Source organism: Cavia porcellus, unplaced genomic scaffold, assembly GCF_034190915.1.
Source record: "Cavia porcellus strain 051 isolate PalLab524CR breed Dunkin Hartley unplaced genomic scaffold, mCavPor4.1 scaffold_15, whole genome shotgun sequence".
Lineage (NCBI taxonomy): Eukaryota > Metazoa > Chordata > Mammalia > Rodentia > Caviidae > Cavia > Cavia porcellus.
In genome coordinates, this window is record NW_026947498.1 from 71,466,775 (window position 1) to 71,481,710 (window position 14,936).

General features: G+C 50.1%; 1 protein-coding gene across 5 annotated transcripts in view; it reads right to left on the bottom strand.

Moving 5' to 3' along the window:
- Slc12a8 (solute carrier family 12 member 8) overlaps positions 1-14,936 on the bottom strand; it is a 120,692-nt gene that overhangs the window by 52,850 nt on the left and 52,906 nt on the right. For all 5 annotated transcript variants that reach the window (XM_063225117.1, XM_063225116.1, XM_063225115.1 and 2 more), the window contains one exon: positions 895-1,008. In XM_063225117.1, coding sequence (XP_063081187.1) covers positions 895-1,008 — 114 coding nt within the window. The remainder of the gene's footprint in view (positions 1-894; positions 1,009-14,936) is intronic.

The window sequence follows — 14,936 nt, forward strand, 5'->3', positions numbered from 1 at the left end:
AGCTGCAGTTGGGGGAGCTCTGGTCCTTCCGTTGAGCATGGCTTTCTGACTTCGGAGGGGGAGATGTGTGCTGCTTAATCTCCAGGAGAAGCTCCTCATTCTGGCTTCCTGATCTGTACTCGGCTGTTCTCTTCGTTGGAGGAACTCAGGGTCTCGTTGAGGCTGTGGTACTTTTCAGGGTAGCACTGGTTCTTATTCTGAGTGTTGCTTCTTGGCTCTACTGCAGAACCCACTGGCACAGATCTTTCACCCCACTGGCATAGACTTTCTAGCTTCCACTGCTGACTTGTGAGCCTTCCCAGTGCAGATCCATAAAACAGACTTGCATGAGTCATTGCTGTGGGCTCTAGGCCTCCAGCTGGACTCATGGGAGGTGCTGTCCTGGGTTCTAGGTCTTCAGCTGGACTCATGCAGGACATTGTCGTGGGGTCCAAGCCCTTAGCTGGATTTCTCTAAGTGCTTAGTGTTGTGGACAGATTTCCTGCACTTTCTTGTATTTAACTCTGGGTGACCATCATATAATAATATAAACGCTGTGTCCTGTGTGTAACTGTTCTTGAAACCCCTGACTACAATACAAACTATGCATTCAGTCAGGTATAAGGAAGGCCAACTGACCTGCTGAAGAAGCTCTTCTGCTCAGCCCTAAGAGAAGGATGTCCCCTCTATTAATTTGATCAAAGATGTCAATATCTAAGTGTCAAGGTTAAAGAGGATTAAATTTAAGGATTAAATTATGTTGGCACCTTTGGAAATTGTAAACAAGTCAACATTCTTCTCTAGAGTTAAGTTTGTATCCTAAGAGCACACACAGGCTCTAAGGTCCAGCACTGAATTTTGAGAAGCAAGCATGTATGCTTTAAGTGAGAGTGAAAAAGAACCCACGTACAGTACCTGTTGCTGCTGGGAAGAACACCCCAAACACAGTGAAGAAAGACTCCCCGGGGCTGTAGTCTGGGAATGTGTTGTTCCACAGTAGTTCTGGTGAATACCCAATAAAGCCATGCTCTGAAATGACACAAAGCACAGGAAAATGAGCCCAGAGATCAGACACAGCACAGACTTCCCTAGATTACAGTACTATTTTGTATGGTTTTAGATGTTAAAAGGGAAGGGTGTGTGTGTGTGTGTGTGTGTGTGTGTGTGTGTGTGTGACTGGAGAAGGGGGAACAGGAGAAGGTCTGACACAACCGTCTCCTCTCCACCGTGAGGGTGACCTCTGCGTATCCCTGTGGATCTAAGGACACAGGCAGATGAGACAATCCAAAGTGAGCTCTGGGAAGGGGAACGTTTTCATGTTTGCTTTACAGACTTTGGTGTAACTGGAGCATCTTAGTACCTTGCCATGGGAATATGTTTATGTATTTGCTTTCCATATTTAAAAAATTAGTGAATGTTTGCAAGTTCTCTCCCTGATGAAAAGCTTCCCCTGAGTACCCATGAGCTTCAGAAATAAGCTCAAACTCCTTCGAGTGAGCATCAAGCTCCCAACAAGCCGGCAAGAGCCTTCCGCGTGCTCTGCCCTCCACTTCCTCTCCCAACCGCCCCTCTTCTCAGGACCCCAGCAGCACTCTCCTGTGCCTCCCGGGCTTCTCTCAGGGCCTCAGTCCTGTGCCCACGGGGCAGTTCACAAATCGCACAGTGTCTCCCTGGTCAGAATTGACCCCTTCACTGGGTTTGGACCCCTTCACATCAGCTCTCTGCCGAGCCACAGCCTGTGCATCTGTGAGCCTGAGTCCAGCTTGGTGCCTGGCGCTCAGTGGTACGCTGCCCACGGGGGGGGACATGAGAAGAAAGCTCTCTTGATCTTCCAGCGCAGGGGCACAGCTCTCTCTTACGTTGGACCTGCTCCCTGGCTACTTTATGGCCAGGCTATCTCAGATCTAATCCTTCGAAGTATTTTAAATGTGTCTGTACATTGACCTTGACAGTTTTTCAGGTGGCTTCAATCCTCTAAGCACTTTACTCTGTCACAGGAGGTCATTCTGCACCACACCTGTGAAGGCACTGGCTGGCTGTGGACTTCTGCGCCCTGAGTCAAGTGCCCTTGGCTCCAGGATTAGAATTTTCAGCTCTTCCTCTGCCTCTCCTCTCTGAGTCTGCTACTGTGAACCGTGGTCCAGGAGAAACCAACCCTGGCTCCTTTGCCCTTGACCCCTGCAGTCACATGGGATGGTGTGTGGCCATCTGAGAGCCCCCTGCCGGCCTGTCCCCACCTGCCTCACACTTCCCTCCACAGGGAGCTCTGGAGACATTGGGGTTGCTTCCCTCGGCTTGCAAGAGCCATAACTTTATAGGAAAAATATTTTTCAAAAAAATCGCGAAAGGGAAGCTTAATGAAGCAGAAGAGCACCCCTGGGCGTATGATCAGGACTTACAATGGTCCTCATTTCTTTCCTTTGTCTGAATGCAGAGCTTGCTTTGCATACTGAGCCCCAAATGCTGCACAGCAAATGCCAGCCGGTGGCTCAGCTGCTCCCCAGCCCAGGAGCAAAAAAAAGAGCAGCAGAGCACAGAGAGGTTTGGAAGAGAACAGCTGGGATTTGGGCAGAACCCTGTGCCACAGAGCTGTTAACTTTAGTGTCCCCGCTGGCTGACCCTGAGGATTAGCCTTCTGAGGAGAAAGCCAGCCCAGCCTGCCTTGGAACTCTGTGCAGCTAAGCTGGGATGACTAAAGGTCCAAAAGCCCAGGGTGGGCTGCAGGCCCACCTGAACACCTCGGCAGGGGGCAAGGACTTCACCTCTGCAGCCAGAGGGCCCCACCAGCCAGGATTCCTTTGCTGGGCTGAGGTCTTTGTCTTGGTCAGCCAGAAGGCCCAGTGGAAATTCAGGCCCAAGACATCACTGGGAAGCATCAGCTCTGCCTCCATCCCCCAGCAAGGTCCACAGGCTGAGAGCAGGGACCTGCCTCAGCTGTCCTCTTGTAAGGTCAGCAAGAAAAGCAGATCCATGAACACACTTTCACACTGACTCCCACTGACACACTCACAGCAACACACAAGTACACCATAACTGTGACATATCCATGAGCACACTTACCGACACACAAGCACATGCTGACACTCACCAGCACACTCACACACAAGCTTCCCTCCATAGGGAGCTGCATATTAGTAGGAGTGTGTTAGTGTGTGTGCTCATGTGTTAGTGCACGTGTTTCAGTGTGAATGCTTCAATGTGAGTGCAACACCAGGGCATCTCCCTTGGGCAGGCAAGGCCCAACATCCTGTGAGCAGCTCAAGAGTATGGGATGGGCTGGGTTTGAGCTGGGAGAATGCTGGACTCCAGGTCCATCTGGTTCAGGTTCACATCGACCATCCTGTCTCTCGAATTTATCCCAGTGTCCTCCAGCCCCAGGAATTCAGAAATTTATTTTTCTTTTGCTTTCCTCCTCCCCTTCTTTTTCTTTTGGTTTTTTGAAACAGGGTTTCACAAAGTAGTATTTCAGACTGGCATTGAACTTACTTTGTAGCCCAGGCTGGCCTTGAACTCCAGCAATCCTCTTGCCTCAGCCTCCCCAGTGCTGGAGTTACACGAATGTGCCACCACACCCTGCTGGAATTTACTTCTTGACCTCAGCCAGCCTCCTTGCGAGGGCACTGAGCTGGGGGCCCTGTCAGCTGATTACCTTCCCACTCCTAAAGGCCCCAGATGGCCAGGGCCTGCAGTTGCTGTGTGTGAAAAACTTTTTCCGGCTTGACCTGAACATCTGCTTCTATAGCCACAGAATAAAAATACTTTGTGGGTCCCATTTGAGCTGTGTGCTTTTAGAAAGAACAAAAATGGAACAGGGAAGAGAGGGGAAAAAAATCGTTGAAGACTCAGGCAGTAACAGGAGAAGTCCTTGTCCTCGACTTCTTGGTTGCGTCTGTGAATGAACCCAGGACCCCACACATGGTACGCAAGCACTCGACCACCAAGTCAAGTCCCCACCCAACTTGGGCTCTTGTGACATTGCCAGTGGGCCGCTGTTCTTAGCGCCCACCAATGACTGGGGTGTTGGTGGGAGCCCCTCCTCCCACAGCAAAGGCACAAGCGGTACAAAGCACAGCAAGGCCAGGGCTGAGGCCCTCATGCTGCCCACCTCAGGGGCACAGACCTGGCGACCCCGGCAAGGTGGCTGCTGGGAAACTCTCCCCTGCTGCTGCTTGCATCCCGGGGGAGGCACAGGGCTCTGCTGAAATTAGAAACGCGGCGGGAAAGCAATCAGCCCCCAGTGTGGGTGCTGGATCCACTAATTTAGAAAGCGAGCGATGCTGGAGCTGTGGGCTGCAGGCTGGAGCCGAGGCCCAGCTTCCGGGAGCCCATCCCCCACCCTGCCACCAGCCGCCAGCCACCAGCCAGACAGCCCTTTCCTGGGAACAGACAATGGGAGAGGCTGGTCCAACCAGGAATAGAAAGAGCGGAGGAAGGGCTGGGAGAGAGGAAGGGAGGGTGGGGCTTTGGAGATCACAGGAAGAGCAACTATGCAAGGAAAAGGAAAGGAGAGGCCCAGGTTCTGGGAAGGGACAGGCACCAAAACAGCGCCAGAGGCGGGGGCTGGCAGGGAAGGGGACGGCCAGCGAGGCTCTGCGGTCCTCAGAGGAGGAGGAAATACAGTGCCACCACGCGGCTCCTGGAGCTGGCCAGGCCTGGGCCCCTCAGAGGGAGGTGGACTGGAGTCCAGGAGGCGCCACCTACCTAACCCTGTGTCCAGCCTCATGTGGACAGAGCACCAGCAGATCAGATACTGGTCAGGGAGAAGAGGATGAAGGGGTGTCCGATATGCAGCTTTCCCCTGGTGCCCAACACTTACTCGGGTACCACTGATCCCAGACGGGCTAGGATGGACAGAGCAGGCAGTTACACGCTCTCCCCCCAGCCTGGTTTGTGCGAGGAGTCTTTTCTCTGGGCATTGGTGTTGGCTCCTAGAGGTGCAGCCATGACCATCGGAAAGAGCCCAAAGAGGAGCAAGGATCTGGGAGAAGTCCTGGCCCAGCCCCTCCCGCCCTGGGTACAGGAACAAATCCCCGAAGAGCTCTGAGCAGAAGGCAGGAACCAGACCCAGGCATGCCAGGTGTGGCGGGGCAATCTCAGCATCCTGAGTGGCCAGGCATGGGAGGGCACTCGGAGGGCAGTGTGGTAACCTCAACCCAGAGTCCAGTGTGGAGTCCAGGTACTGCGGAGTCCCAATCTGCTGGGTCAGGGCAGTCCTGTACCTCCAGGTGTTCAGTAAAAAGCCTTCTGAAACTTTCCTGACACAGGCTGTATTGATCTGGCCAGGACTGGCCGTGGCCTGTGATAGGTTTGGAAGAGGCCTGTAAAGAGTTCCCCAGACCACTATCTCCTCCCTGGCATCATCCCTGGTGACTCTGATCTTCCAAGAAGGGGGCAGGGAGAGGATGTGGGCAGAGTTTCCAGGCTGGAGCCCCTGTGCAGAGCGAAAACATGCGGAGAAGGTTGGGTATTTTGGCAGGGCCAGCAGGGAGCCACGAAGGTGGCTGGGCTGTGCCCCAGGGCCTGACAGCTCCACCCTGGCTGCCCTGGGAGGAGCAGCCTGGGCCTCTGCTGGCCCTGAGGAGGCCTCCGCCCTGTGGGAGCGCCTGCTGTCAGGAGGCCCCCAGCCCCGGGCAGTTCAGGGGGTGAGGGGCCCTGGCTGGGCAGTGGCTCCTGCCCACCCTACCATCCAGAAGGGCAGGCCTGGGGATCTTCCAAGCAGATGTTTTTGACATGTGGAAGGAAAGGTGAGCTGGTTCCTCATGAAGATGGAGTTCCCAGAAGCCATTTCATTTGCTAACTTTAAATGGTTAATGAAGCTTTCCTTACAGTGACCTTGGGGTCAGTAAGTTGAGATGAGACTTCAGCCTACAGAGCCCTATGTGGAAAAAACTGTCAAATGCCTAGGAGTAGAAAAGAGCCTGGCTTGTGTTACCCGGGGCCCAGAAAACAAGGTGGTACTGGGTGAGGCAGGTGGTAGCCACTTAGACTGAAAAGGTGCTTGCCCTGGATTATCTCAGTTAAACTACGAGGTAGCTACATTTTTTTTTTTCAGGTAAAGAACCAGAGGCACAAATAGGAGCTGGCAGGGCTGGGGCTGTTGCCCACTCATGGATGCAGCTTGAGTACCCCTAGTAACTGGAGCTGCTCAGGCTGGGCACTGTAGCAGGACCAGAGAGGCCCCACCCCAGCGGAACCCCACCAGCCTGGTCTCCACAACTTTCAGCTCTAAAGATCCCTGAGAAAGGAAAATCTGGCGGCCTTATCTCCTGGGGGAATGGAATGTGCTCTCCTGCCAGGATAAGGGCCTGTTTTGACAGGAAATCTCCACCCAGCTGTGGCTTTTTTCTAGCCTCCACTTACTCCTTCTGGCTGTCTCCACCTCTGGCATCCCACTTCCCAGCCTTAAACTCCTGACCCTAACACCCCCAAAATAACCTGACCCAGCTTAAGCCCCTCAACCAAGCTGGCTGCTGTGCACAGCTCTGGGTTAGCCAGGAGTTCTGACCTGAAGCCATGCCCTGCCCCGCTCCTCCCCAGACATGCTGCCCAGCCAGGCACTGGGAGAATGGGGAAGAAATCAAACACCCACCAGTCCCCCTGCCACGGAAACGAGCACTGTTGGAAACATGGCCCCTCAGCTCTCTCCTTCCTCACCTGCCCCCTGAAGAAGTGTGGTCTTCATTTTAACAAGGTCCCCCAGACCTTGCAGCTTGGGAAACTGTCTTAAAGAATCACCCAAGGGCTTCTGTGGACTTCTTGTTCAGAGTTACTGTTCCACAATAAATAATGCCAAGAACAGTAATTATTTACTGTGCACCTACTTTGCCCCAGGCTTGGCACGAAGCTCCTACAAACATCATCTTTTCATGTGCTTGGACAAGTCAGTAAGTGGGCCCTGCTACCTGCACTCCAGAAACGAGGGGAGCAGGATAGAGAGGCTAAATCCACAAAGCAAATTGTAGCCACCCTGGAATTCGATCCCAGGAGTCTAACCCCATAGCCAGGCCCCTGGCAACTACTGCAGATCTGACGCAATCTCTCCAACTGGGTCAGCAGTTACAGCCACTGCCAAGTCTCTGTGGGACCCACAAGTTCACTTGCAGATCCACTCCCAGGGTGATGTTCCAGAGGTTGGTTGCCCTGTGGCCCAGCCCTGACCTGGCTGTGGGGCCCTCTGCTGGGCTGGGTTAACCCTGAGCAGGACCCCTGGCTCCTTCCTCAGATGTCACTTTCCCAGTCTCCAAAGGGCATGGGAGTCTAGGAATAAAGTCATGTGGGGGCTGTAGGGTGAGCAGACCTGGAATCACTTCTACCACAAGTGCAGGAATCTCTAGTCCTACACTTGTCTGGGCCTCAGAATGAGAGCACAAGATGAGGCGAGGCTCACACATGTGCATTTTATGAGTCCACTTTGGGATCTAGGGTGTGGTTTGCTGTTAACCCTCAGCTGCCTCCTGTGGTGGACTCCGCACCCCACCCTGACCTGGCTGCATCCACTGCTCTTGGCCTGGCGTCATCCGCTAGTTCCCTAGGTCTGCAGCTGGCTGCGTCATGCCCAACCCAAATGCAAGTTAAGAGCACATCTCTCATGCCTAGAGAGAGATACACAGTAGGTGCCCGAAATGCTTCAGCTGAAAGTGCCATCCTTTGCCCTCCTGAGAGCATTCTGCATGCCAGAGGGCACCTTCCAAATGCGGCAAAGAACGTGGTGGGTGGCTCAGGGTGTCACCCTCCTCTTTCTTGGCTCTCCAGGGGCTCAGGACTCAGCAGTGTGGAAGGGCCTCCATAAGCCAGTGACTTCACACGCCAGGCATCTGTCCCCAGAGCTTGGGCCAGGGAGCCCGGCCAGCCACTTTCCTCCTGTGCAGAGCCAGGTCAGACCCAGGGCAGAGGCTGGGCAGCACTCAAGCTTTCTCAGCTCTCCTGAGTTGAAGCAAATGAATGAAAGTGACACCCGCTTGTCGTGGGGTGGAGGTGTGGGCTCCGGCTGGAGGTCCAGCAATCTGGCTGCTCATTTCTCTTCCATCAGAATCAAAGAGGGAGGCCAGATGAATGGGAACCACTGTCCACAGAAAACCTAGCCAGGATTGCCTGACTAGGTCCAAAGAGCCAGGCGATCCTGGGAACAGAAAGGACTATTTTCTCCCTTATCCAGAGAAATGGTCAACACATCTAATTGTAAAAACAACAGCCGCCAACAGAAAATGTTATTCTCTAGGGAGATCAAATAAAAGTACACGCTTGGTTGAGATTCAAGTCAGTACGTGAGAGGGTAAGAGAGGGAATAAATGGCAAGGACAGTGACAAGACAGATGAAGACAGAAGAAAAGAGACAGATTAGGGAGGAAAGATAGAGATAATCATTAAGGAAGAAAGAACAAGGCAGGAAGAGAAAAGGAGAGAGACAGGTAAAGTTCAAGAAATGCTGGAGCTCATTATTTGCTGTTGGCTTGGTCAGCAGAAGTTCAGAAATCCTCACACAGATCTGAGCTTTGCTCACGATTCTCCACTGACCGACCCGTACAACTTCCTCCCTTCTGTCCTTGGCCCCTGCAGGGTCAAGGGTGCCTTTAAGAATTTGGCAGTCGTTCTGAACTCCCCTAGAGAAGAATACTCACCCACATAAAACTTTACATGCATTTTCAGGAGCTTTTGGACGCTGTTTAAACTTCTCTTGTTCTGGAAGCTCTGCTTCTAGTGCCATAATAGCCCAGGCAAAACATGCCAAACTCCAGAGCAAATCTTCTGTGCAATCAGGCGGTCATACCAAGCTTAATGCCACGACTGGCTTCAGTAACAGAATGTCAAGGCCACGCATCTGTCCCCAGCTATGATGCCGCCAGCTGTGCTACACATAAGTTTGCTTTTTCAAAGTTCCAGCTGTGTGCAAGTACAGTTATTATTTTAGTAAAAGGTCTGCCTCCGATCTGGGGAACAATGTCTATGCTTTTCCTGGAGTTAATACTTTACACATCCATGGGATTATTGTCATACACACAGTGGTTCCCAAATATAACTGTGCAAAAGAGTCACAAGTGTGCTTGTTTAAAATGCAGAATATAGCCAGGCATGTGATCCCAGAACTCTGGTGAACTGAGGCAGGAGGACTCCAAGTTCAAGCCCAGCCTGGGCAATTTAGTGCTCACAGAGACTTGTCTCAAAATAAAAAATAAATAAAAGGGTCAGGGATACAAGGTCCCACACTGAATTCCTGGTAAAGCATAAACAAACAAACAGACAAATGAATAAATACATAAAGCTAATCCAAATCTAATTCAGACTGCTTTTCTTATGAGCGTCTAGGTCAGCAATGGTGAAGGTTTCAGAGCTTTCAAGGATAACAAACAGCCAACTATGGAATGTGTTTCATACGCTCCCCACCACTGTGGTAGATTGTTCTGAGGCAGGCAATCTCCAGACCAACTCAGAGACACACCATCCTCACAGAAAGTAACAAGTCTGAGAGGCTGCACCTGGCCCAGCGGGGCAGCCAGTTCCTCTCCTTGTTGAGTTCTTTGGGTGGGAGCAGGGTGCACGCATGTGAGGTGGTGTGGACACCTGCCTGCATCAGGGCACTGCCCCTCCAGGGCAGACCAGAGTGAACAAGGTAGGATGTCAAGGTTCAGTGCCCCGTGAAACCCTCCAGGGGCCCGCAAGGTGGCACTTCCCAGTTCTGAGTTTCACAAACTGTTACCTGGAGTGTTTCTCACAGTCTAGCTTCCCAGGCCTTGCATTACTAGGGAACACAGGTGCACGCCTTTAAAATTCTCCAGCAAGGAAGAAGCCAGGCCCCTTGGGGAACCCACCACCAGGCCCAGAGGAGAAGAAGCCTGGGCCAGCTGCCATCAGGGGAGCATCAGTGAGCCACCGCCCCACACCTCTCCAACACCTCAGGAACCTTGGACTGGAGGAACCCAGGTTCCTGGCCCAGTACCCTGCACCATGGGACAGGCATCCAGCACAGGAAGCACCAGGACTTAGAAACCAGCTGATTCAGAGAAACACCGGAAAATGTCAAGACGAAGGAACAAGGTGCAGTCCAGACCTCAGCCCACCCAGAACAAGTCCAGGAGACATATGCACAAAAGAAATTAGAGGTCACACACCTGACATTTCTGACAGCAACCAAAGTAAAGAAATAACTTAGTGGTTATGTTGTTTGATTAACTTTGCATGCCTGTATCTGGCAGTCTAAGTAACTATTTATAGGATAACTGTACAATATAGTAAATATTGTTAATTTCCTATTGTCTTGTTTTTGAAATCCAATATCATTCTTATGTTTTAGTTTCTTTAAAATAAAAAATAAAGTAAAATTCTCTAGCCAAAACCCCTGCACATTGTCAATGTTCGTTTTGCTTCCCCTCCTTCTCAACCTTCTTTGTTTTGTCATTGTTTTTTTGTTTGTTGCTGTTGTTTTCTACAGAGCTGGGCATGGAGCCCAGGGTTTGATACGGGCAAGCAAGTGCTCTGCCCTGAGTGACATCCCCTGCCAAGGGCTAAGACACCATCCTGCTGCCCAGGCAGGATCACCTTCCAGCTCATGTGCAGTGACATGAGAATGGCTGGCGGCCACCAGGTGGGGTGTAAAGGGAATCCATAAGAGAGGAGCACATTGGCCAGAGAGAGCCGGCAAGTGTTCTCAGTTCTCTGTGAGGTGACACTCCCACACAGGACGGACATGCCCACACAGGACGGACACGCCCACACAGGACGGACACCACAGTGTACCCAAACCAGTTCACTCTGGGCTTGGTCAACTGGAGGGGATGGATTAGTGACATACTGAAGGGCACCCCCCATTTGAGCAGCAGCGACAGATAAACCCCCACACTGACTGTAGGTTCTCCACTGCTGGACGGGTACCACAGAACAAACCGCCACCAGGGAAGTGTCCCTTAGCCAGAGTACTCACTTATTTCTCAGTGTGGTTAAAATATTTTTAACATTTCTATTTTCTGAAATTTGGGTGTTTTACAATAAACATGCATACTTCAAATCGGTTTTTTTCTATTTGAAAATTTTGGTGTCTTTAAGCTGATGGTGGCTTAGAACTGAGGAAATTTAATCTACCATCTCAGTAACTTTCTCACCATTCCGTGAGGCAGATAGTCTGACTCTGGAAACCAACCCTGAGGCTGGTGATTGCCCAAGGTCATGAAGTAAGGAAATGGCAGAGCCAGGACAAAAGTCCCAGTATTTCCCCCCGACACTGTGAACAGATGCTTCACATAGCAGGAGCGGGGCTGTGCAACAGCTGCGGAGAAATGTTCATACGAGTACGCCATCCCAAGTCTCTGGGGTGTAGAGAAAAGGTCACTTTTGCTTCAAGTAGAAAGTTTTTTAAAAAATTACAATATATTTTGGATTCTAGCCGGGCATACTGGCTCACACCTGTAATCCCAGCACTTGGGAGGCTGAGGTAGGAGGACTGTTGAGAGTTCAAGACCAGCCTGGGCTACAAAGTGAGCTCAAACCCTGCCTGAACTGCATAGCACATAGCGAGACCCTGTCTCAAAGACAATATATATATATATATATATATATATATATATATGATTTCTTTAGCTGCTATTTGTTTTAGAACACAGATAAAATCCCTTTATGGGCCGAGTTTATAGCTTTCATTTGAACCACAAAAATAAATTCCAGTCCCTTATTCCTTTAGGAGCTTAAGAATGTCAAACGTGGGGCTGGGGATTTAGCTCAGCGGCATAAGCGCCTGCTTTGCAAGCAGGCAGTCGTGAGTTCGATCCCTGGTACCGATAGAAAGGAAAAAGACCAAAAAAAAAAAAAAAAAAAAAAAAGAATGTCAAACGTATCTATAATAATCGCATTGTTTGATGATCATATTTGGCAGGTGTAGGTTTAAAATGGTATTCATACAGAGGACAATTATAGATTTACTGTATCAACTTGATGTTTTATTCATCTTTGAATATTTTAAATTTCTTGCAATTGGGACTATACCCTGTTATATTTTAAGAAATCCAGCATTTTGACCTGAGGCCAGAATGGTAAGTGAAATAAATCCACACACAAGCTTAGGCATCCCATGGTTTCTCTTATATGAGAAACTCAAGTTATAAATGAAGAACCAAGTGAAAGACCATGGAAGTAGGGGAGACAGACCTTTCTCAAACAGAAAGGAACCAAGAAATGGAGAGAGGGAGGGAGAGGAGAGGGAGGAATGAAAACAGAATCACAGTGTGTTGTGTATACCCACCAGCTCCACACCCGGTCAGTAAACACAGGCACTGCAGACATGCAGAGTACTAACAGAAGAAGAAAGAAGAAGAAAGAAGAAAGAGAGAAAGAAAGAAAGAAAGAAAGAAAGGAAGGAAGAAGAAGAAGAAAGAAAAAAGAAGAAAGAAAAAGAAAGAAAGAAGAAAGAAGAAAGAAAGAAAGAAAGAAAGGAAGAAGAAGAAGAAAGAAGAAAGAAAGAAAGAAAGAAAGAAAGAAAGGAAGGAAGAAGAAGAAAGAAGAAAGAAAGAAAGAAAGAAAGGAAGAAGAAGAAGAAGAGAAAGAAAGAAAGAAAGAAAGAAAGAAAGAAAGAAAGAAAGAAATCTAGCATTTTAGTTCTTGCTAGTGTAATTAGAGCCAGGAAGAAGTTTAATCTTTGATGAGGAGAAATCTTGTCAAAATCAAAAAGTTGTTCTCTACAATATCCAGTGAGTGTGGTTTTCTGGGAAGCAATTAGGGTAAGAAAAGAGAGACTCCCCTTTGTTCCCCTAAAACTGGAGGAAGAAATAACTCCTTGGTGCTGGGGTTTCCAGTCCTAACAAAGACCCTTCTGGGAAGTCCTTGCTTTCTACAGACAGCTGAGCGCACTTAGGGGCCTCGGCTGCCAGCAGCCCGAGCTGGGGCCACAGGACAATCGTCCCCTGGCCTGGATCTTCCTAATCAGCCTCCATTTCCACGGGACAGGGACTGACACCTGCGCCCTCGCTGGGTCAGGAGCTCCAGCTGGGCAGGGGGAAGGGTCAGGCGGTGGTCCTGTGCAGCTGCCACCCCTGCTCCTCCTGGCACTCGGTTCCCTGACTGTCCCACTGCATTGGTCGGCTGATGCCGGCGCCCAGGCCTGCGTCTGTTACCTCCTTGCATCCTCATTCTCTGGTCCGATGCCTGCTCAGCTACTCAGCACAGCATCACTGAGCAGCCACGGGCTGAGGTCCTTTCTAGGACAAGCGGGCAGAGGCAGTTCAGGAATCAGCGGCCTCAAATTTCCTCCTCTGCTGGGCCTCAGAGTTCAAGGTAGCTGCCTACTGACTGCCAAAAGGGCTTCTTTCTATCTCTTTGTTTGCAGGCTTCTGTTTTGGTTTGTTTTTGCAACAGTGTCTCATTAAACTGTCCAGGCTGGCCTTGAACTTGTGATCTTTCCTGTTTGAGACTCCCAGATAGGTAGGGTTGCAGGTACATGCTGCTTAAACTGCTCTTTCCTACTACTTCTGATGCTTCGTTTGGTTATTTTCATGGCCTAAACTGAGATGCTCTTCTAAACAGCATGTTCTCACACTCTTCCACAAAGGAGGTGCCCAACAAGCCGGGGAGGAGTTAAGCGACGGTGCCATACAGAGCTCTGTCCCAGCTGCGACGCGGACTTGGGAGTAGAAGAAAGCTGTGTCACAGGTAAGGACGCAGGAGGCCCCCTGAATTCACCGGTGGCCCTGGCTTCCGACTCTTGACCAGCGTGCCTCCATGTCGTGCCCTCCACATATAAAGAGGGAAGGCACAGTTGGTGTCTAACCATTTGTTTAGGGCACTGAGATGTTAGGGTCCTGGCAGACAGCACCTGGCTCAGCCCTCCCAGTGTACAGTGCTACAGCCATGGGCTCTTTGCACTACACTATTTGGCCTGATTTTGCTTTGTTTTGTTTTTGTTCTCTTTATTTTTTCATTTTGGCTTTTTGAGGCAGTGTATTACTATATATTCCTGGCTAGCCTTGAACTCACTATATGACCAGGCTGGTCTCATTATCATCTTCCAGTGTTTAGTTCAAAAAATGTATAGGAATACGAATTGCTCCACAATTTTTCCTCTTTTTAATAAGCTAGCCCACTTTCTTCTCTGCTTACAGGCAGACATTTGCAGTATTTAGCATTATGGTTTGCATCTGTCCCCCAGGCTCCTCCTAGGTGGAGTTTTGAGGGTGGCTGGATTACGGCGTGTGAGTGTGGATTAAGGGTGGGGTGCTGGATTAAGGAGGTAGATGATAGCCGCCCTGCCCCGGTGTGGACTGCATCAGTCAGCAGGTTACAGCCTGGTGGATGTAAAGGGAGCCCAGGAAGGCAGCCTCCGCTGCTCCTGCCACTTCCCGCCTTCGGCCTGCCATGCTGGGGACTGTGTCTCTCTCCTCTGATGCCCCCGTTCCATGGCACCCTACCTCGGAGCCAGCTGACCTGGACTGAAGCCTCTGTAAACTGAACTAAAGAAACCTTCACTTGTGGGTGTTATTTTGTCCCAGCAATAAGAGAGAGAAAGAAAGAGAGAGACTGAGAGAGAATTTCCTAAATCACTAAGCTGCCAAAATTGACCTCAAACTTGTGATTCTCAGGCTCCCAGATCACTGTGATTACAGATATGTTCCACCATGCCTGGCATGTGCTCCTATATTTGTGATGTTTGATAATAAAATAATTTAAGAGGTTTCCTCTAAATTTTAGAAGCACTATTTCCTCCAGATTCAGGGTGAACCTCATTCTATGTACTTTCCTACAAAGCGTTAAACTGCACAGAAAAAGACATGTTTTCCTTCATGCAGTGACACCCCCATTCTGTAAGATTTGGCTAGACCATCTATTAAGACTGAAAGACCTGAAGTTTTGTAATTTTAGGCACAGTCTGGTTTAAACGAAGTCCAAGTGAAATGAAGACAATGCCAAAACTTACAGATTTCTAGCCGAAGGCCATCGAGTCCTCGAGAAAGATAAACTGCAGTGGGGAGGAGCCCAAGTTA